Consider the following 22,877-nt stretch of genomic DNA (forward strand, 5'->3'; position numbering starts at 1 on the left):
ATTTTGATGGACCAGTACACAACACTCTATGTACAACAACTGACATACCATCATGGCGAACATTTTATCATATGGGACTTGAACCCCATGGGCATTCACATTCATAATAATAATAATAATAATAATAATAATAATAATAATAATAATAATAATAATAATAATAATAATAGCAGTAGTAGTACCCTGCCTCTTGTCTAGTGATTGTTGGGATAGACTCCCTTAATTGAATGAAGCTGTAAAAATGGAAGGATGGATAGTAATGCTGCTGATTATTATTAACAATAGTTAATTTTTTTTTTTCTATTTTATCACTGTTTAGCCAAAATAATATTTGTTTGAGGGCAAATATGAAATGAAATTATAAAACAAAAAGATAACTAAAACAATGAATGTAATAAAAACAGAATCTGAAATCAGGAAGTATTTAAATCTAAAATATTTAGACAATGATTAATTAAAACAAGCTGAGCAGGTTTAGGAGACTTTGTTTCACATCATCAGCTGGAATGATATGGAGAGAAAGTAAAGAAATGTTTAAAACATGACATAAAAAGTGTATGTTTATGTCCATACAGACACGTCCTACAGAAGCAGCAGCCACAGCAAGCTTCATTCAGCCTTGTAGTAAATGAGAAGAAGCGCTTTGACCCTGCAGTTCCTCCATGTGTCACAAAGAATCAGGCTAAAATGCAGATGACCCAGTTTTCTGCCAGCACTTAAACACACCATCAACACAGTCTGGACGTGTGGAGGCAGACTCAAAGGTCTACCGGCAGCCACATGCATATGCAATGCTGTCAGTGCCCGTCACGCGCACACACACACACGTGTAAGCGCACCAACCAGTGCATGTGTGGCTATAAAGGCATGCCTGTTTGAATGTTTGTATAGTTTTGTCATACGTGTAAAATTATTGAGTTATTCAACGTTTCCATCTAAAATGAAGTAGATTTTTACTGTTTATACACCATATGTCCAGTCTGATGATGCCTTCACTGACCCACAGTGTTTCTGGAAATAACGGAGATCGTCTGTCTTGTCTGCCTTTCAGTCTCTGGACGGGTTCGTATTTGCACTAAACAAGGAGGGACGTTTCCTCTACATCTCTGAGACTGTTTCCATCTACCTGGGACTGTCGCAGGTGAGACTGTCGCCTCAACTCTCTTCCCTTTTTCAGTCTCTCTTTCCCCATGTCCATCGCCCTTGCTCCCCCCTCCTCCCCTGTCATTACCAAAGACAATTCCCAACAAATTAAGACTCATTTAAAATCTCATCAGCTCGTTGGACGGTTGTTTATTTTTATGCTGTGAGAAACAATGCATATTTTACTGCTCTGTGTGCGTGTGTGTGTGTGTGTGTGTGTGTGTGTGTGTGTACATTACATTGGACTCTGCCAGCTTTGTAACGAGCTCTCCCTGCTGATGAATTCCGTTCCTGCTCAGAGAGACAGGCGTCCATCATGTGGTGTGTGTGTGTTGGGAGTAAAGTGGATGCTGTGTGTGTGTGTTGGGAGTAAAGTGAAAGATGTGTGTGTTTTGGGAGTAAAGTGAATGATGTGTGTGTGTTGGGAGTAAAGTGGATGCTGTGTGTGTGTGTTGGGAGTAAAGTGGATGCTGTGTGTGTGTGTTGGGAGTAAAGTGAAAGATGTGTGTGTTTTGGGAGTAAAGTGAATGATGTGTGTGTGTTGGGAGTAAAGTGGATGCTGTGTGTGTGTGTTGGGAGTAAAGTGGATGCTGTGTGTGTGTGTTGGGAGTAAAGTGAAAGATGTGTGTGTTTTGGGAGTAAAGTGAATGATGTGTGTGTGTTGGGAGTAAAGTGGATGCTGTGTGTGTGTGTTGGGAGTAAAGTGGATGCTGTGTGTGTGTGTTGGGAGTAAAGTGAAAGATGTGTGTGTTTTGGGAGTAAAGTGAATGATTTGTGTGTGTTGGGAGTAAAGTGGATGACGTGTGTGTGTTGGGAGTAAAGTGGATGACGTGTGTGTGCGTTGGGAGTAAAGTGGATGACGTGTGTGTGTTGGGAGTAAGGTGGATGACATGTGTGTGTTGGTAGTAAAGTCAACGTGTGTGTGTGTGTGTGTGTTGGGAGTAAAATGGACGGTGTGTGAGTGTTGGGAGTAAAGTGAATGACGTGTGTGTGTGTGTGTTTTGAGTAAAGTGGATGACGTGTGTGTGCGTTGGGAGTAAAGTGGATGACGTGTGTGTGCGTTGGGAGTAAAGTGGATGACGTGTGTGTGCGTTGGGAGTAAAGTGGATGACGTGTGTGTGCGTTGGGAGTAAAGTGGATGACGTGTGTGTGCGTTGGGAGTAAAGTGGATGACGTGTGTGTGCGTTGGGAGTAAAGTGGATGATGTGTGTGTGCGTTGGGAGTAAAGTGGATGACGTGTGTGTGTGTTGGGAGTAAAGTGGATGACGTGTGTGTGTGTTGGGAGTAAAGTGGATGACGTGTGTGTGTGTTGGGAGTAAAGTGGATGACGTGTGTGTGTGTTGGGAGTAAAGTGGATGACGTGTGTGTGTGTTGGGAGTAAAGTGGATGACGTGTGTGTGCGTTGGGAGTAAAGTGGATGACTTGTGTGTGTGTTGGGAGTAAAGTGGATGACGTGTGTGTGTGTTGGGAGTAAAGTGGATGACGTGTGTGTGTGTTGGGAGTAAAGTGGATGACGTGTGTGTGCGTTGGGAGTAAAGTGGATGACGTGTGTGTGTGTTGGGAGTAAAGTGGATGACGTGTGTGTGCGTTGGGAGTAAAGTGGATGACGTGTGTGTGTGTTGGGAGTACAGTGGACTGGTGTCGCTACACACTGCTGTCTCCTTCATTTGTCTTTGTGTGAAAACTCGGTTTTCTGGTGTAGTTGGACTGGGAGCAGACTGGGAATGTCCCCGCGACCTGAACTGGGCGTAGCGGCTCAGAGAATAGACGGAAGCCTCGGCCGGTTTTGCTTCGGTGTGGACCGACTGCACTCAGTGAAGCCGTCTTTCTTCACGTCATCCGGACATTTCACATATTGGACAGTTTTCTTCACTTCTTGTCTTCAATTACATGGTGAAGATTTCCCAACTTTGTCCCCCATCAGCTCATATTTCCCATCAGATGATAAACATCTGACATGCTGTGTTGCTGCTCCTGGAGGGAAAGACGCTGACATTTTTTACATTTTACACATGTTCACAACGTTTTTTGGAAAAACATTTGATCCGTAAGAAAATCCCTTCTCAGTGTTTGTCATGTGAGGAACAGTCTTTCCTCACGTCCATCATTCTGGGAGAACGAGGGAAAACGGCCAGCCGGGTCACCAAAGGAGAACACAAGGTGCACCTCCCACATGCATCACGGTGTCTCCGGCTTTCCACCCTCCTCCACCCTGGATTAATTCACCCACTAAGATTGATTGATGATTTCTATCAAATAATTGATTAATTGTCAAATCAGGTCCCCGAAGCTTTTCTGCCATCTTCGCCGAGCTGGTTATCTTGTTCTCTGAGCTTTTATCAGCTGTCGGAGTAGCACACCGATTAAAAGGCAAAAGACAGAGGGAGAGCGAGCTTGTCTTTGCCTTGTGCGGCCCCTCTCGCTAATCCACCGTACACACGACGTTGCCGTCCTTTAATTGCTCTTCTTTCACCTCCTCTTTAATCACCACTCTTCTTCATTTTCCTTTATAGGAATAAAATATATCAGTAATAGTTTAATTATGTTGAGCTATGCAGGAGGAATGTTTGTGTGGTGGGGGGTAAGCGCGGGGAATTTCTTTAAGCTTTTGGGCAAATTGACAAGGTTACGGCTTTTCTCCAACATCCTTCTGCACATTGATGTGGACAGAGGATTTCCCAGTTAAACTGGACAGCTGACCATTCAAACAGATACGTGTTCACTAACTAAGCAGTGCTGTAATAGACTAATATTACCTTCCATGCTGTCATATTTTACAGCTCCTGCTCTTATTCTGCTTTTTTTTTCTATTTTAACTCCCATTTGATTTTATTTTTCTTTCCCTGAAACAAAATAAAGCTTCTCGGAGGGAAGAAGAGAAGTTATGGCTTCTCCACGAAACATGAAACTGAACCTGTCATGGTAACATGACTGGTTTAACTGGGAGCAGGTTGGTAACGTGACCAGTTTAGCTGGGAACAGGCCAGTCAAAGGTCCAGTTTAACTGGGAACAGGCCAGTCAAAGGACCAGTTTAACTGGGAACAGGCCAGTCAAAGGACCAGTTTAACTGGGAACAGGCCAGTCAAAGGACCAGTTTAACTGGGAACAGGCCAGTCAAAGGTCCAGTTTAACTGGGAACAGGCCAGTCAAAGGACCAGTTTAACTGGGAACAGGCCAGTCAAAGGACCAGTTTAACTGGGAACAGGCCAGTCAAAGGACCAATTTAACTGGGAACAGGCCAGTAACAGGATCAGTTTAACTGGGAACAGGCCACTAAAAGGACCAGTTTTACTGGGAACAGCCCCGTAACTTCACCAACCGTAGACAAATAGATGTAAAAGTTTAGGAACATTTGAGACATTGAGAGTATTGAGGAGATCCATCCATCTGAGTATAATATGTGTAAAATGTCATGAAAAAAAGCTTCCGAGAATCAGAAGGAATCTCTGTGTGCATGGGACAAGTTAATCGGAAGTTAAATTGTTTTAGTTTCAACCTCTGATATGATGTTTACCTTTTACTCAGAATAAAACATGAAATGCTGTAGATTTTACCCAGCATCCCAAACTTTTTGGAATTACGTCAAGATCACACTTGCACTCATTATTGAGTCACCGTGTGCATTTCCACGTCGCTGTCTCTGTACACCACAACCAGAGTGTGTCTCTCCTTTCCATCCTGTCAAGCCAACATCCCAGTTGCTGCACATGTATGTAGAAATATCTCCCTGTTTCTCTGCGTTCCGGTTTGCGGTGCATGCAGCTGCCCTCTCACCGCTCTAATTGAGATGTGTTTGCTTGTAAGTGTGCAGCAGATGGCAGCGTATCCTCTGCCTGATGGTCTGCTGGAAAATCGTAGCTTCGTTGTCTCTGCCAGACCCAAATTAGTCTGCTGGACCACCGCCTGTTGTGCTCAAATATGGTGGGCAGCCAGCATGTCTTCATGCCAGGCCAGCATGTACCCCAGCGCATGCAAAACCTGCAGGCAAAACTCAGGGAATACTCCTCACCTCAAACGGGTTTTACGCAGAGAAGAAAGGTATAAAGTTGCTTTGTGTGTGCACTGTGAAGAGGGCCGATGTGCTGGATGTTAGCGCAGGATCAGCTGCTGTCCTGCAGGTTTTACATGTTTCCCTGCTGCAACACACCTGATCCAAATAACATCTTGTTATGAGGTCCTGCACAAGCCTCTTAGTGACCCATGAATGCTCTGACTCAGGTGTAATGCAGCAGGTAAACATGTAGTCCTGCACCAGTCCTGCACTGGTGCATCATTCATTCATTCATTCATTCATTTTCTAAACCGCTTAATCCAATTTGGGGTCGCGGGGAAGCTGGAGCCTGTCCCAGCTGGCTTTGGGCGACAGGTAGGGTACACCCTGGACAGCTCACCAGTCCATCGCAGGGACACACAACCACTCACTCCTAGGGGCAATTTAGAGTAACCAATTCACCTAACATCATGTCTTTGGATGGTGGGAGGAAGCCGGAGTACCCGGAGAGAACCCACGCATACATGGGGAGAACATGCAGGAGGAGAACATGAACATGGCTCCGTGTGAACGTCTCAGGTTGCATCTTACAGATCGAGACGTTGACTACAGAGACACTTAGTTTGTTACAAGCCGAATCTTTGGGATGAAAAGAATGTTCCGGCCTCGCCATGCATATGTTCTGATCGTCGCAGTTTCTCTCCATGATAAATAACATCTAATTATTTTATAGACAAGTTGGAAGACAGGAGGATGTACTAACCCTGCAGGAGTTCAGGTCAAAGCAGCCAATCCTCATCCACCCTGCTTCTTCTTGTAGTTTTGTCCAGTCGCTGCAGCTGTTATGCAGCTCCTCTACGTCATCGAACATTCAGACATCATCAGCTTTACCTGCATGTCTTTATAGAACACTGAGTTTTGCCGAGAGAAAAAAGAAGGATGGCAGCTGTATGCCAGCCTGCAAAGTGCTGATGAAGAGGAGGGAATCATCATCATGCTGGACAGCGGAGCTGCAACACGGTGGAGAAAACCTGAAATCTGTCCAGCTGATTGGTGCAAAGCTCTCCTGGATCTGAGATTTCATTCATTCTCCTCTCTGGACTTTCCATCCTTTCTTCCTCTTACTGACTGTTCTCGGTCCTCCCCCCATTCTCTCCATCTTCAGCGTGTTCCCTCTCTCTGGGTCTTGTGTACTTGAAGTGGAAAATAGCCAGTAGCGTCAGAGAGAAGCTTCCTGGGACTCCCCTCATGGTGCGGACTCCGGAGCTGCAACATGGATCTGATAAAACCTCCAGAAACAGTTACAGAGGGTGTGTGTTTACAGCAGGTGTGTGTTTACAGCGTGTTTGTTTATAGTTGGTGTGTGTTTACAGAGGGTGTGTGTTTACAGTGGATGTGTTTACAGCAGGTGTGTGTTTACAGCGGGTGTGTGTTTACAGCGGGTGTGTGTTTACAGCAGGTGTGTGTTTACAGTGGATGTGTTTACAGCGGGTGTGTGTTTACAGTGGATGTGTTTACAGCAGGTGTGTGTTTACAGCGGGTGTGTGTTTACAGCGGGTGTGTGTTTACAGCGGGTGTGTGTTTACAGCGCGTGTGTGTTTACAGCAGGTGTGTGTTTACAGTGGATGTGTTTACAGCAGGTGTGTGTTTACAGTGGATGTGTTTACAGCAGGTGTGTGTTTACAGCGGGTGTGTGTTTACAGCGGGTGTGTGTTTACAGCGGGTGTGTGTTTACAGCGCGTGTGTGTTTACAGCAGGTGTGTGTTTACAGTGGATGTGTTTACAGCAGGTGTGTGTTTACAGTGGATGTGTTTACAGCAGGTGTGTGTTTACAGCGGGTGTGTGTTTACAGCGGGTGTGTGTTTACAGTGGATGTGTTTACAGCGGGTGTGTGTTTACAGTGGATGTGTTTACAGCAGGTGTGTGTTTACAGCGGGTGTGTGTTTACAGTGGATGTGTTTACAGCGGGTGTGTGTTTACAGTGGATGTGTGTTTACAGCGCGTGTGTGTTTAAAGTAGGTGTGTGTTTACAGCGGGTGTGTGTCTACAGCGGGTGTGTGTTTACAGCGGGTGTGTGTTTACAGTGGATGTGTTTACAGCAGGTGTGTGTTTACAGCGGGTGTGTGTTTACAGTGGATGTGTTTACAGCGGGTGTGTGTTTACAGCGGGTGTGTGTTTACAGCGCGTGTGTGTTTAAAGTAGGTGTGTGTTTACAGCGGGTGTGTGTCTACAGCGGGTGTGTGTTTACAGCGGGTGTGTGTTTACAGCAGGAATGTGTTTATAGCGGGTGTGTGTTTACAGCGGGTGTGTGTTTACAGCGGGTGTGTGTTTACAGCGCGTGTGTGTTTAAAGTAGGTGTGTGTTTACAGCGGGTGTGTGTTTACAGCAGGTGTGTGTTTACAGCAGGTGTGTGTTTACAGCAGGTGTGTGTTTACAGCGGGTGTGTGTTTACAGCAGGTGTGTGTTTACAGCGGGTGTGTGTTTACAGCGGATGTGTTTACAGCTTGTGTGTTTACAGAGGGTGTGTGTGTTTAAGGCGGATGTGTTTACAGCAGGTGTGTGTTTACAGAGGGTGTGTGTTTACAGCGCGTGTGTTTATAGTTGGTGTGTGTTTACAGAAGATGTGTGTGTTTACAGAGGGTGTGTGTTCACAGCGGATCTGTTTAAAGCAGGTGTGTGTTTACAGAGGGTGTGTGTTTACAATGTGTGTGTGTTTACAGAGGGTGTGTGTTTACAGCGTGTGTGTTTACAGAGGATGTGTGTTTACAGCAGGTGTGTGTTTACAGAAGATGTGTGTGTTTAAAGAGGGTGTGTGTTTACAGCGTGTGTGTTTACAGAGGGTGTGTGTTTACAGCGTGTGTGTTTACAGAAGATGTGTGTGTTTAAAGAGGGTGTGTGTTTACAGCGTGTGTGTTTACAGAGGGTGTGTGTTTACAGCGTGTGTGTTTACAGAAGATGTGTGTGTTTAAAGAGGGTGTGTGTTTACAGCGTGTGTGTTTACAGAGGGTGTGTGTTTACAGCGTGTGTGTTTACAGAAGATGTGTGTGTTTAAAGAGGGTGTGTGTTTACAGCGTGTGTGTTTACAGAGGGTGTGTGTTTACAGCGTGTGTGTTTACAGAGGGTGTGTGTTTACAGAAGATGTGTGTGTTTATAGTTGGTGTGTGTTTACAGAAGATGTGTGTGTTTAAAGAGGGTGTGTGTTTACAGCGTGTGTGTTTACAGAGGGTGTGTGTTTACAGCGTGTGTGTTTACAGAGGGTGTGTGTTTACAGCGTGTGTGTTTACAGAGGGTGTGTGTTTACAGCGTGTGTGTTTACAGAGGGTGTGTGTTTACAGCGTGTGTGTTTACAGCGGGTGTGTGTTTACAGTGGATGTGTTTACAGCAGGTGTGTGTTTACAGCGGGTGTGTGTTTACAGCGGGTGTGTGTTTACAGCGTGTTTGTTTATAGTTGGTGTGTGTTTACAGAGGGTGTGTGTTTACAGCGGGTGTGTGTTTACAGCGGGTGTGTGTTTACAGCGGGTGTGTGTTTACAGCAGGTGTGTGTTTACAGCGGGTGTGTGTTTACAGGGTGTTTGTTTATAGTTGGTGTGTGTTTAAAGTAGGTGTGTGTTTACAGCGGGTGTGTGTTTACAGAGGGTGTGTGTTTACAGCGGGTGTGTGTTTAAAGTAGGTGTGTGTTTACAGCGGGTGTGTGTCTACAGTGGATGTGTTTACAGCGCGTGTGTGTTTACAGCGGGTGTGTGTTTACAGCGCGTGTGTGTTTACAGCGGGTGTGTGTTTACAGTGGATGTGTTTACAGCAGGTGTGTGTTTACAGCGGGTGTGTGTTTACAGCGCGTGTGTGTTTACAGCGGGTGTGTGTCTACAGTGGATGTGTTTACAGCAGGTGTGTGTTTACAGCGGGTGTGTGTTTACAGCGCGTGTGTGTTTACAGCGGGTGTGTGTTTAAAATAGGTGTGTGTTTACAGAGGGTGTGTGTTTACAGTGGATGTGTTTACAGCAGGTGTGTGTTTACAGCAGGTGTGTGTTTACAGCGGGTGTGTGTCTACAGTGGATGTGTTTACAGCGGGTGTGTGTTTACAGCGCGTGTGTGTTTAAAGTAGGTGTGTGTTTACAGCGGGTGTGTGTCTACAGCGGGTGTGTGTTTACAGCGGGTGTGTGTTTACAGCGGGTGTGTGTCTACAGCGGGTGTGTGTTTACAGCGGGTGTGTGTTTACAGCGGGTGTGTGTTTACAGCAGGAATGTGTTTATAGTTGGTGTGTGTTTACAGCGGGTGTGTGTTTACAGCGGGTGTGTGTTTACAGCAGGAATGTGTTTATAGTTGGTGTGTGTCTACAGCGGGTGTGTGTTTACAGCGGGTGTGTGTCTACAGCGGGTGTGTGTTTACAGCAGGAATGTGTTTATAGTTGGTGTGTGTTTACAGCGGGTGTGTGTTTACAGCAGGAATGTGTTTATAGTTGGTGTGTGTTTACAGCGGGTGTGTGTTTACAGCAGGAATGTGTTTACAGCGGGTGTGTGTTTACAGCGGGTGTGTGTTTACAGCAGGAATGTGTTTACAGCGGGTGTGTGTTTATAGTTGGTGTGTGTTTACAGCGGGTGTGTGTTTACAGCAGGAATGTGTTTATAGTTGGTGTGTGTTTACAGCGGGTGTGTGTTTACAGCAGGAATGTGTTTACAGCGGGTGTGTGTTTACAGCGGGTGTGTGTTTACAGCGGGTGTGTGTCTACAGCGGGTGTGTGTTTACAGCAGGAATGTGTTTATAGTTGGTGTGTGTTTACAGCGGGTGTGTGTTTACAGCGGGTGTGTGTTTACAGCAGGAATGTGTTTATAGTTGGTGTGTGTTTACAGCGGGTGTGTGTTTACAGAGGGTGTGTGTTTACAGAGGGTGTGTGTTTACAGCGGGTGTGTGTTTACAGAGGGTGTGTGTTTACAGCAGGAATGTGTTTATAGTTGGTGTGTGTTTACAGCGGGTGTCTGTTTACAGCGGGTGTGTGTCTACAGCGGGTGTGTGTTTACAGAGGGTGTGTGTTTACAGCAGGAATGTGTTCATAGTTGGTGTGTGTTTACAGCAGGAATGTGTTTATAGTTGGTGTGTGTTTACAGCGGGTGTGTGTTTACAGCGGGTGTGTGTTTACAGCAGGAATGTGTTTATAGTTGGTGTGTGTTTACAGCGGGTGTGTGTTTACAGAGGGTGTGTGTTTACAGAGGGTGTGTGTTTACAGCGGGTGTGTGTTTACAGAGGGTGTGTGTTTACAGCAGGAATGTGTTTATAGTTGGTGTGTGTTTACAGCGGGTGTGTGTTTACAGCGGGTGTGTGTTTACAGCGGGTGTCTGTTTACAGCGGGTGTGTGTTTACAGCGGGTGTGTGTTTACAGCGGGTGTGTTTACCGCCACCCTTCATGGGACTCAGCGGTTCGGATGATGAATGGATAAATGAATTAAAGATTTCCATAGCAACATCCTCAGAGTCTGTTTCACAATAAGTGATATCAGCTAAAAACTGTCGTTTTGGACTTTAATCTCCTAAACTCTGAGTTCCTGTCCTGTATACTTCAGGTTCACACTGTATGTCAGAGAAAGCTCTACTGGTTCATGTTGGAGGGGTGGGGGCTTACTGGAATGACTGGGCCTCTGTGGTGGTCCTGCAATGGTGTTGACCTGTCCAGGCTGCAGCTGCTGGGATAGTATCCAGACTCCCAGGAACCCGCCGTGGAATAAGTGGAATACAGAAGTCCAACCACAGAATACTTAGTTGAACCAGACTCAATTTTCTTTGGTCCTGTTGATCTTCTGACCATGAAGTAGTCGTGTTTACCTGCATGGTGGTGTGGACAGCCTCTGCATGCATTCTGGTTTTGTGTGTTCATCCGTGTGGATTTGGGGTGTGTGCTCTTGCTGTGCAGACAGTGGCCATGTAAATGGATGAGGTTAGAGGTGATATTCCACCTGCACACAGAAGACACTTCTTTCCATTAAACAGAAAGACTAACACCAGGAGGGTGCAATATATTCATACACATACTGCTGCAGGTTGTTTAGCTTAAACTTCTCCATTCGTCCTTCTTTTCATGCATTGGAGGCATAAAAGATGGTAGAAGGGGAATGAAGGTTCTGACCTGCTCAGCATCTGCTCTGTCCAACCTTAACATATTAAAACCACTCTGTCATGTTGGTAGTAAGACAGCTGCTTTGTTTCAGCCCAATGACTTTCTGTTTGTTCCAGAGAGGGGAGGTGAACAGGTGTGCAAACCTTGACAAGGTTCCAACATCTCCAGCTGAAAGTGTTCAAAGCGGTGCGACGCGGTGCGGTGTGAAGCGGTGCGGTGCGAACCGGTGCGGTGTGAAGCGGTGCGAAGCGCCACACGATGGTCCAACCTGAGGAGTTCACCCTCTCTCTGCTCCACTTTGGCTCTAAGTCATAACCCTCTAACCCACACATCCATGAACTAAAGGTCTCGTTCGCTGCATTTAGTACATCTGGTAACCTTCATGGCCAAAAATACTTCACAGCCACACTGTTCTTACACACACACACACACACACACATATATATATGTGTGTATATATATATATATATATATATATATATATATATATATATATATATATATATATATATATATATATATATATATACACACATATATATATGTGTGTGTGTGTGTGTGTGTGTAAGAACAGTATATATATATACACACACATATATATATGTGTATATATATATGTGTATATATATATATATATATATATATATATATATATATATATATATATACACACATATATATATATGTGTGTATATATATATATATATGTATATATATATATATATATATATATACATATATATATATATATATATATATATATATATATATATATATATATATATATATATACATATATATATATATATATATATATATATATATATATATATATATATACATATACATATATATGTGTGTGTGTGTGTGTGTGTGTGTGTATATGTATTATATATTTGAATATATATTTAGGGGTCGCGCCATGTGCACGTGGAACATGTCATTGCCTGCCAGTTTTTATCTGCTTTCTGCTTTTTTCACACACACACATTTGAAGCCCGCAGTGGTCACATCACGTTATGCTGACATGGACCACAGCATCTGCTCAGCAGCTCCACAATGACACTGATTTGCACTTAAATGAGTGGGTTTAAGTGCCGTGGAGCATTACCACTCGGCTCTGTGTGATCCCAGTGTCTTTATCCTGCATTACACTGAGCAGAAGGAGAAGGGAGATGAGAGAAGGAGTACAAGAGGAGAGAGGATGGAGGGGAAGGTGAGATTAAGACAGACAGCTACAGGGGAGGGGAATGCTGGGAAAAGAGGCGTAAAGAGAGAGAATGGATGGATAGAATGGATCTGTAATAAGAAATGGAACAGAGAGGAAGATGTTGAAGGAGAGAAGACCGAGAAGGTAACAGAGATGGAGGATTTCATCACCAAAGAGGCGGAAGCAGAGTTTAGATTCCCTGAGAACAGTGAAATATTCCAGCTGTTAAAGTGTTCCAGATGTTCAGTACCAGAGTATTTATCCCCTCTGTGATTGACACATCTAAAGCCGTCTGGTCGTTTCACACGAGGGAACGCAGCTTCAACCTGTAATGAGTCTGAAGAAACAGCAACAACAGGAAAAAAAAGCGATCATCAGAAAGGATTGAGCAGGCCGGGTTTTCTGCTGATTTTACTTCCAAGTAGTACAAAAGAGATGCGTATTAATCTCATTCTAGACATCCTCTATCTGGTTCCATGTTTTTGTGTGTTCAAAGAAAATCTAAGTTCAGAGACGTGCTTTCCTCTGCTGTGATTCATCCCATCTGCACTGCTTGGTGGCGCCAGGCATCAAGCTTCTGACCAACCCAAATAATGCTCCCATTATAAAAAAGAAGCTTGTTTTGGCCTGAAGCTGTCTGAGCAGGAGGAAGAGGACAAACAAAGTCAGATGACAAACTCCTGACCCTGTGAGTTCATGGAAAATCTCGTCTGACTGATGAGACTTCGTCACAACGCTGCTCATGCTGGCAGCCACGTCGCGGTACGTTGGGGTTTTCCTCATGATGCAGAGTTTTCCATCGTTTTTCAAAGCCTCATTTCTGTTTTCTACACTGTACCACGGTGTCTCTACTGGTCATATGACCCCCGTGTCACGTCCGGGACACGTAAATGTTTCCATCACACTTTTCTGATATATTTCTATATTGAAACATCTGAAAAAAAAAAGAGCAAAAAATTTTTTCCGCGATATTTGAGTTTGTTTTGAAAATGTCTGTGTTTCTATTGGTGTTTTCTTGCCATATTCAGGTTTTGTGCTATGCTAGGTGCGCTGCAAACGCAGCTAACGAGTAGTTAACCCTTTATAGAGCACTCAATGAAATACCTTGGTAATGAACATTTTAACCTAAAATTGTCCTTCTGGTATGAACCAACACCTCCATTCTGTTGTTACATTAACATAAAAAAATGTTTCATGCTGAATATGAAAGAAAACGAAGTGATCAAAAATAGTCAGTTGTCCCATAAAGGGTTAAAATGGATTTCAGGTCCTGCTGAAAAGTCCAGTTTGGATGTTTTCTGCTCTCTAATGCGAAACGGAGGCAGCTCTCCTGGATGGGGAACATTTCCTCATCATGGTACAGTTCACTCTGGAGATGGATTGCATATTATCCACAATCACTTTTTATTGATCAGTGTTCTTCCTTTCTTCAGCTGCAGCTCAGGTTTACATTAGAAGCTCATGGTGTTTGTATTAGTGGTGCATTGACGTGTTTCAGAGCTCTGATTCCTGATTAAAGTGCTTTCAGGAGCTTCAACACATTAACAAAGACACATCTCATGCAGTGTGTGTGTCCTCCTCATCAGCAGTATGGGAGTAATGTATGCAGTTTGCTTTAAATCAAACTCTGAAAGTTAAATGATTAAAAAGGGTTTAGAAAAGTATATCCGGTACAAGTACAGTCGGGTTCATATCTGCTTGTTTCTGCGTCTTCGCAGCATCTTTTATCCATCTTATTTTATTCTCAGCCAAAGAATTTGCTTTGTCATAATCATCTTCCAGTCCTCATCAGAGACTAGCCGCGGGGGGGCAGAGAGCCGTGGGGGGGCGAACCATTCACCCGAGTGGAAAAATCGGAGTTTACACAACAGCGAGGAGGAGAAATGAAAGATTTTTCTTTTTCCTGTTTGTTTCTTTATCTGCAGGAGAATTCATTACCTGACAGAGGAGAGCGAGGTGAGCACTGTCAGCCGAGAATAATGACTTGTCTAACTGATAACACACACACACACACACACACACAGCGTATTCCAGTTTATTAACCTGGATCTTACTTCTGTTATTCTGCACCAACTGTGGAAGCGTTCCTGCACCGTATCCCGGCCGCTTGGTGACGGTCATCACCCTGCTGCCATGTGCTGGACGGCCTCACAGGTCTCTGACCTCACCTGTCTGGTCCACCAGTCTCATGCTGCCATGATGATTACCTCCGCCAGGGAGGTTATGTTTTTACATGTCTGTCTGTCTGTCTGAATTTCTGACTGTCTGTCTGTCTGACTGTTTGATTTTTTGTTTTTTTGTGTTCAAGGTAACTGAAAATGTGAAAAGGAAGAACTGGTGGTGGTGACCTGGACTCCCAGTTTGGATCAGAGCTGTTTTAAAGGATTCTTTAACTCTGTTGGCCATAGTTTCTGGTCTTACGAGGGGCTGTCATGCAGAAATGGTTCTGGTTCTGGTTCTGGCTTCAGTCTCCAGTCTCAGAACCTTGGTGTTTTCTTACAAGCTGGCCTGTGTTCACACCAGTTTAACCAGAACCTCAGTTAGTGGCCTCGACATGGACGTCATCAGCTTGCAGGTTTGGTCCTGAGAGTTGATGGCTAAGTCATCGGGATCCACTTTGACCTGTGCAGAAAAATAAACACATTTAAAAGAAGTTGGTAAGATGTGAGGACGTCAACACAAGCTTGCAAAATATGCTAATGAAATTCTAAGTGGTTGCCAGGCAACATAACACAAATGAGTTATGGGGGGGCGTCCACACAGCTCTTCTAGTTCCAGCAGTCGCCACTGCAACTAAATACATACACACACACACATTATACATATATATATGTATATGTATATATATATATATATATATATATATATATATATATATATATATATATATATATATATATATATATATATAAACTCCAATGATAGTGATGTGGAACAGATACAAACTTTTGCAATCATAGCAAGCTTGTCTTTGTCTGTAATAACCTTTTTGTGCCTCAATCCAGAGGAAATCAGCTGGAATGTGAAATTGAAAACAAACAGTCATTTCAGATAGCGGATCCTCTCCCGAGCCAGCGTCTCTCGCTATGTTTGAAGCCCACAGATTGTCCTCAGATTATATCCAGATATACAGTATTGCTCATGTTCCCTAAATCCCTATCTAATAGACAGCTCACACATAATCAGACACACTCAAAAGCCAGAGCAGCAGGAGCTCCGAGCTGTTCTGGAGGTATAAAGGAGCTATCACTGCTGCGGAAGAAAACCACAAACCTCCAGCAACATGGTCTCCTCCATTGTAAGATGATTTTACAGCATGTCATTAATCATTTTACTGCAAATAATTAATGTGTTATTGGAAGTTGTGTCATTTATGCAGTTTATTTTCACACACAAATGATAAATATGGAGATTAAACAAGGCAGATGTGAAGACAGAAAATAATTCAAGCAAGAATGAAGAATAAATTTATTTCCCCTCCTGGATGAATAAAGTATTCCTGATCGATTGTATTCTTGATAATATGGTTATCAAATGTAGACAGACCAATGTATCGGTTAGATAACCAAAATTAGGAAATGAGTTTGGAACTAGTGTCTGTTTAAAGATCAACAGAGCAACGAGCTGAGAATTCTGTTTGTCTACGTAGTCAGAGGACCTGCAGAGATCCATTTACAGAGACCTCCACACAGAACTCAACAAGCTAAGAACCAAGAGTCCTCTTCCAGCAGTGCTACTGTACGCTACGGAGTGCTACTGGCATCTCCACGGTGCAGGACGGAAGCCGCATCACAGATTCCTCTTCCAATAAATGTGGAGAAATGTGGCATCACTTCATCTGCTTAGATCCTCTTTTTCTGTCGGAAATGTCTTCCTGTTGCTCTGCTGACCAAGTCCTGGTCCTGCCAGTATCCTGGTCCTGTTAGTATCCTGGTCCTGTTAGTATCCTGGTCCTACTAGAATCCTGGTCCTGTTAGTATCCTGGTCCTGCTAGAATCCTGGTCCCGTTCGTGTCCCGGTCCTGCTAGTATCCTGGTCCTGCCAGTATCCTGGTCCCGTTCGTGTCCCGGTCCTGCTAGTATCCTGGTCCTGCTAGAATCCTGGTACTGTTAGTATCCTGGTCCCGTTAGTATCCTGGTCCTGCTAGTATCCTGGTCCTGCTAGTATCCTGGTCCTGCTAGTATCCTGGTCCTGCTAGTATCCTGGTCCCGTTAGTATCCTGGTCCTGCTAGTATCCTGGTCCCGTTAGTATCCTGGTGCTGTTAGTATCCTGGTCCCGTTAGTATCCTGGTCCTGCTAGAATCCTGGTCCTGTTAGTATCCTGGTCCTGTTAGTATCCTGGTCCTGCTAGTATCCTGGTGCTGTTAGTATCCTGGTCCCGTTAGTATCCTTTAGAGTTAATATGCAAGGTGGGAACCAAACAAAGGCGACCCAGAGACATAGGATAGCTCGGATGGATAGTCAGGCATCCTTTCCAGTTTTTGCCTCTGAAAGTGTAAAAAAAAAGTGCATCTTGTCCTGAGGCAGACCTGCTGGTGGAAGTGGGGCTCATGTGCACATTTGTGACCAATCAACACATGATGTGCACATCATTCCTCTGCTGGAAAAGTTGAGTTGATCTGATTTCCCGGCAAAATATTTCATCCTTTTTTTTTCTTTTTTTTTTTTTTTCTTTTTTTTTATCAGAGATCCATTTTTTTCTTCTGTGGTTTTAATTTTGATGCGACCCTTGTCGGTCTGCAGTGTGAACAGTCTTCATATGTTCCTCGTGTATCACGTGAAGCACGCTGCATTTGCATGTCCCGCCTCCTCCAACACAAACTGATGTTATTCTCACTTCAATGGCAGAAAGGTCAGAGGAAATGTGAAGCGATCATTCAGACCGAGGTCACATCACATCAGCTGTGTGTCCGATCTGAGACCACGTCTGGAAGTGGCCCTGGTCTGGCATGTTGGCAGCTTTTTGTCTGCAGAGTGAACATAACCTTAATGGCTTTTTCACTAGTAATGAAGCCACTGCTGTGATACTCTCTCACTGGAAATGAGACTGAGGAGAAGAAACACTTCATGGAAGTTACAGACAGAGAGAGAGAGACAGCAACTGCACTTTGTTTTGTTCTTGTCAAGGTCACAGCAGCAGAATGTGGAGATCCTGAGGGAACACCACTGCCTGCGTGTGTGTGTGTGTGTGTGTGTGTGTGTGTGTGTGTGTGTGTGTGTGTTTGCCTATTGTCGCTGTGTGTTTGTCTGCATTTAAAGCCCAGTGGGGACTTACAATGGGCTGCAGCGACATACTGCAGTCACTGCTCAATTGATTGGTTTAAAGACACACACACACACACACACACACACACAGAATCAACACATGAGTAACAAACAAACAGCCATTTACAGAAAATTAAAAACGATGTAAAAGGAAAAGGTGAAACACGGAGAATCCAAAGCCAGGTTTTTATCCTGGTTCTGCTGTGGCCCCTGGCGGAGGTTTGCCTCTCCCAGTGTTTTCTAGTTACTGGAGATGTTTTCAGGAGGTCAGACAGTTTGGCATATCAGTCTTGTGTTTTCTAGCGTGTCTCGCAGGCAGTCTTATTGTCCACATGTGCTGACATAATCGTGTGTCTGATGTTGCACAGTTGCATCATTTCTTGCTTATGAATCCTGTTGGGCTCAATAAAGTCATTAAAGATGTATTACATTAGTTATTTACCTTAAAGCTTCTCGTTCTGGACTTGTTTGATGACACAGTGACATCTATTATGTGTATATCTAGATTTGCTGCTGCGTCGCGAGGCTGAGAACCCTCCTCCTCGTGCATTATAACTATCGGATCCGAGGTGTTCAATCCGCCATGGTCCCACAAAGGAAACGTTTTCTAACAAATGTTTATTAACTTGCTAAATATGCTAAAGTACAGGAACTATTTCATGTTGGCCTTCATGTAGTCTTACAACCGTTGTTTCTCTCCTTCACCTGTTCGAGACGGCAGATCGGAGTTAGTTGATTAACATGTTGCCATGGTGACGCCCTCTAATTTACTGACATTACAGTCATTTAACTTGCCGGACTACGTTTTTGTACAGGTACAGCTCAGAAAATTAGAATATTATGACAAAGTTCAACATTTTTTGTCTCTCATTTCAGAATGTGATACCTATATATTACATAGATTTATTACACATAGAGTGAAACATTTCAAACAGTTTTTTCTTGAAATTTTGAGGATGATGGCTCACCTGATCTGAACCTCGAAGAGAATCTGTGGGTTGTTGTGAAGAGGAAGATGAGAGACACCAGACCCAACTATGTAGATGACCTGCAGGGTGCTATCAAAGCAACCTGGGCTTCCATTACACCTGAGCAGCGCCACATGCTGGTGGCTTCCATTGCCATGCCGCGTTCATGCAGTAATTCATGCAAAACGAGGCGCAGCCAGGTACTGAGGCATGGAAATGATCACACTGTTCAGAAACGACATTTCTGTTTAAAATATCCTTTTTTCATTGATCTTGTGTAATATTCTAATTTTCTGAGCCACTGCATTTTGGCTTCTCATCATCTATAAGCCACAATCATCAGCACTTCAAGAAAGAATGTTTGAAATGTTTCACTCTATGTGGAATTAATCTATGTAATATATGAGATTCACATTCTGAAATGAGTGATAAAAAGTATTGAACTTTTTCATAATATTCTAATTTTCTGAGATGCACCTGTATATGTAGGGGGTAATGCCCGACGTGGTGTCCATTATTAGAAATGAATGGACGATGCGGAGGCGTGAACCGTTCATTTCTAATTATGGACACCTCGTCGGGCATTATCTCGTTTATACCATGGTCACTCACAAAGGAATTAATATAGGATCCACAAGTGTGCTCTTGAACACAGTGTCTTTAATGATTTTGACGTCTCTTAAGTGGTGATTAATGCCGGCCCTCAAACTCCCCAAACTTGCAAACCTATATTCTCTTCCTTCCTTTGTCAACTGGACGGATGCGTAAAACAATCTGAAAATGTCACGAGAGCAGCAGCAGTGTAGCTCCCAAAGTTAATGTTTTAAATAATGCTTTTCTTTGTGTTTTTCTCATCCTTATCATCCTCTAAATTGCTCAGTTTTTCTGATGTCACCTCCTTGTGTCGCATCTCCTTCTTCTCATATTTTCTTCTCTCTCTTCCGCTTCATCCCAGTCTTCAAAATGATTCAAATTCACCAAATAGATTGAAAGAAATGAAAAAATCACTCGTGTTCACGTGATGTTTGATGATGTCTGTCCAGATATTCTTTCTTTCTGCTCGTTTGTCGCCAACATTTCTGTTGCCACGGTTACCAACGCAAAGATTTAGAATTATTCGGCTTTTTAACAGACAACCAATCCGATTTGAGTATTCACCCAGACCATGGTATAAACTAAAATAATGCTGGCAATTGAATCATCACTGACCATGGCATAATCATAAATAAATGCTTTATGCGTTCTGACGGCAAAAGTCTTCATTCTTATGTTCTGACTAGGTTTATTATATGACAACTTTGCGTCGTGTTTTAAGGAATTTTTGCTTGAATGAAACAGACCGAGTAGCAATGAAATGCCAAAAAAGTCACATTAATATGAAGATATTTCACATGTCAAAATAGTGATTGTGGAAAAGCATGAGGTGTGCTCCCTGTTTCATGTCTGCTCGGATACGAGTCACGGAAACATCTGCAGGTTAAAAACAAGCTGAGCAGCATACGAGAGCTTCTGAAGCATCTGTTATTCTGCGCAGAATTCAACATACACACAGACTCTTAGCAAACGCAAAGTGACCTCAACAAGTGCAGAAAGTCTGGGTCAGATTAGGAGTAAACAGAAGACAGAAACATCAGATTATTTAAACTGTGTGTGTTCTTTTACCTCGAGGACCTTCCTGCCACATAAATGAGATTTAGCCTCGAGCACACACACTCACACACACACCACCTGTGCAAGTCATTAACACAGCAAACAAATGAAATTTGCTGAATAAAAGGAAAAGTGTTGTCGTGGACATATTAGCCTGAGAAACATGATGAAAGTGCTTCTCCATTGTGTCCTTATCAGAGTCCCATAATACACTGCAAGGCAGGGATTGGCCCTCTCGTTTGGCCATACAATACTGGGCTTATCGGTGTCTGGGGCCTCGCCATGAAGGTTGTAAGACTGCTATTGTTGTGAGATTTAGGAGGAACGTTGGATTTTCGGCTCCTCAGAGCAATGCGGGGGTTTTGTGAGCAGGCGAGGGGAATGGAAAGAACATGACCGAAACAGGGAAACGAAAGCAGCACGAAGCGATGATCAGAAGATGAAACAGACAGGACTCCATTTTGTATGTAACCCTTTTGCCACCCGGCTCGTATGGTAAAGGAGTGTTCCCTCTGAATACACCCGCTCTTTTCTGGAAAGCAAATTAACATGATGGCAGAAGAGACATCTCAATGTATCAAAACTGTGTCTAGGGTCTATTATTATTCTTACTCACAAATGCATAACCAAAAAAATGACTCCTCAGGAACTATAAGGAGCACCAGTATGAATTAGCACTGTCCATAACTAGTTAGCTTAGAAATATATTTCTTTTGTTTTTTTTTGTTTGTTTGTTTGTTTGTTTTTTTTTACAGTGTAGGCTTTTACCAGAATAAAAAACAATGAGAAACACAGACTGAATTTCAGATTACTTGTGTATTCAACAAATGTCAATACAAGAACCTAGGATGTAAAGTATTTCAACCCTTTTTTCCAACCAGCATTTTTTTAGAGTGCACTCTGTGTCTATATCAGCTTGTAGTTCGGATCGTTGGCGCACGTTGGAGCTCAGATAAATGGAGAGAAAAATAACCTCAATGCAATGATCATACCAGTCGCTGGGTTTTTCCCATCCTTGCTGAAAGCAACAGCGTGAAGCAGAAATCCTCCTGCCTGAGATCCTCTATGTAGGTGAGCGGCGGTCCGCTGGCAGCGACGCGTTTTCTCTCGGTGCGGCTCTCCTGGCAGATGTTGGACGGTCTGGCACTAGCTTCCGCTTTAGCCTGCTGGTCTGTCCCGGCGATATGCTGCCGCTCACTCTCTGCGCTGCGGGTCGCTAATCCAGTCCTCAGCAGTCAACCGAAAGTGAAGAACACTTCTGCAGATTGTAACCTGTACGTGGTCAAGCGCTGTGACGTCCCACGCACCTGTTCTTCTCCCAGCCTGACGTCGGAAAAACCCCACGCGTACCCTCGTGTCCTCTCTTTTTTTTTCTTTCTGTCTCTCTTCTTCTATGCTTCCCGTTCCACACACACCACACATACAGCGTCACCCCAATGTTTTTTTCTTTATGAAAAAAACATGAACCAGTGAAAAATAATTACTATTATTAGTCATGTCTTGAAACACAATAAACCAATGTGTGCCTTCTTTAGAAAACAAAGTAAAATATGTATTTTGTAAATAACATTAACAATACTGATTTATCAGATTACTACACTCTCCCCCCCACCAGAAATAAAGTCATGCCCTCATGGCTTGGCAGGTAACAGGTTATGTTAAACCCAACTAAGGAATAACAGGAGAGCTTATCCATTTGTAGAAACAAGAAATAAACTTCACTGGACATACACTAGGGGTACCTAGAATATCATAAGTAAGTCAAATGGAGCCTTCCTGAGCCTTTGAGAGTTCCTGATCTCACCGTCAGTCTCTAATTTTTCTTGTGGACTAGGCTCTGGACCAGGAGTCAGTATGTCTTCAGTCTCTGACATAGTATTGCATGTCTCTTGCAAGTCGGACTGAGAATGAGACTAGGTCTCATTCACTCTGCTCATTTTGGCCGGATTGCAAATCCAGATCTAGACTGAATGATTCGGGTGTTTCATAATTTTGAGTGGCATTTTGTATTTCAACTGACATGTAAAATGTTTCATCTTCAGAATCTGTGCATTCACCACTTCTGTTCTCTTGTTCTGACATTTCAGGGTTCTTTACTGAACCTTTGTCATCTTCTGAGGGTTTGTGTCTTTTCCTCCTTCTCAACCTCCTCTTTGAAACAATGTTTGGGCTCTGTGCTGATTCCAAACATACTTTCTGTCCCAGGAGCAGGATGTGATTACGATGAAGGATCTTTATAGGTCCATCACCTTCCTCTGGTCCCCGCCAAAACACAGGTAAGTTTGACAGTTGACTCTGAACAACATAAGGCGTAGAAACCCAACGGTCTGCCAGCTTATGTTTTCCTTGTAGTCCAAGGTTACGGATAAGGACTCGATCTCCAGGTAAAAGTTGCTTGAACTTGACTCTCTGATCGTATCTTTGTTTCCTTTATTTTGCCTGGCAGCAGGGGCAAATAGCCATCGTATGGGTAATCAGCAGGACTGAGCCCCCATATCTGTAAAGCACTGAGCGGTGTCAATGGTAGGTGTGTCAGATATCTG

At 43.6% G+C, this 22,877-nt stretch overlaps 1 protein-coding gene across 1 annotated transcript in view; it reads left to right on the forward strand.

Moving 5' to 3' along the window:
• Window positions 1-22,877, forward strand: part of npas3 (neuronal PAS domain protein 3) — a gene marked incomplete at both ends in the record, with an annotated part of 363,696 nt that overhangs the window by 275,997 nt on the left and 64,822 nt on the right. The window contains one exon of the mRNA XM_079262545.1: window positions 1,052-1,141. Within this exon, the coding sequence (XP_079118671.1) occupies window positions 1,052-1,141 (90 nt within the window). The remainder of the gene's footprint in view (window positions 1-1,051; window positions 1,142-22,877) is intronic.

This window comes from Telmatherina bonti (genome assembly GCF_933228915.1).
Source record: "Telmatherina bonti genome assembly, chromosome: 22".
In the NCBI taxonomy this organism is placed as follows: domain Eukaryota; kingdom Metazoa; phylum Chordata; class Actinopteri; order Atheriniformes; family Telmatherinidae; genus Telmatherina; species Telmatherina bonti.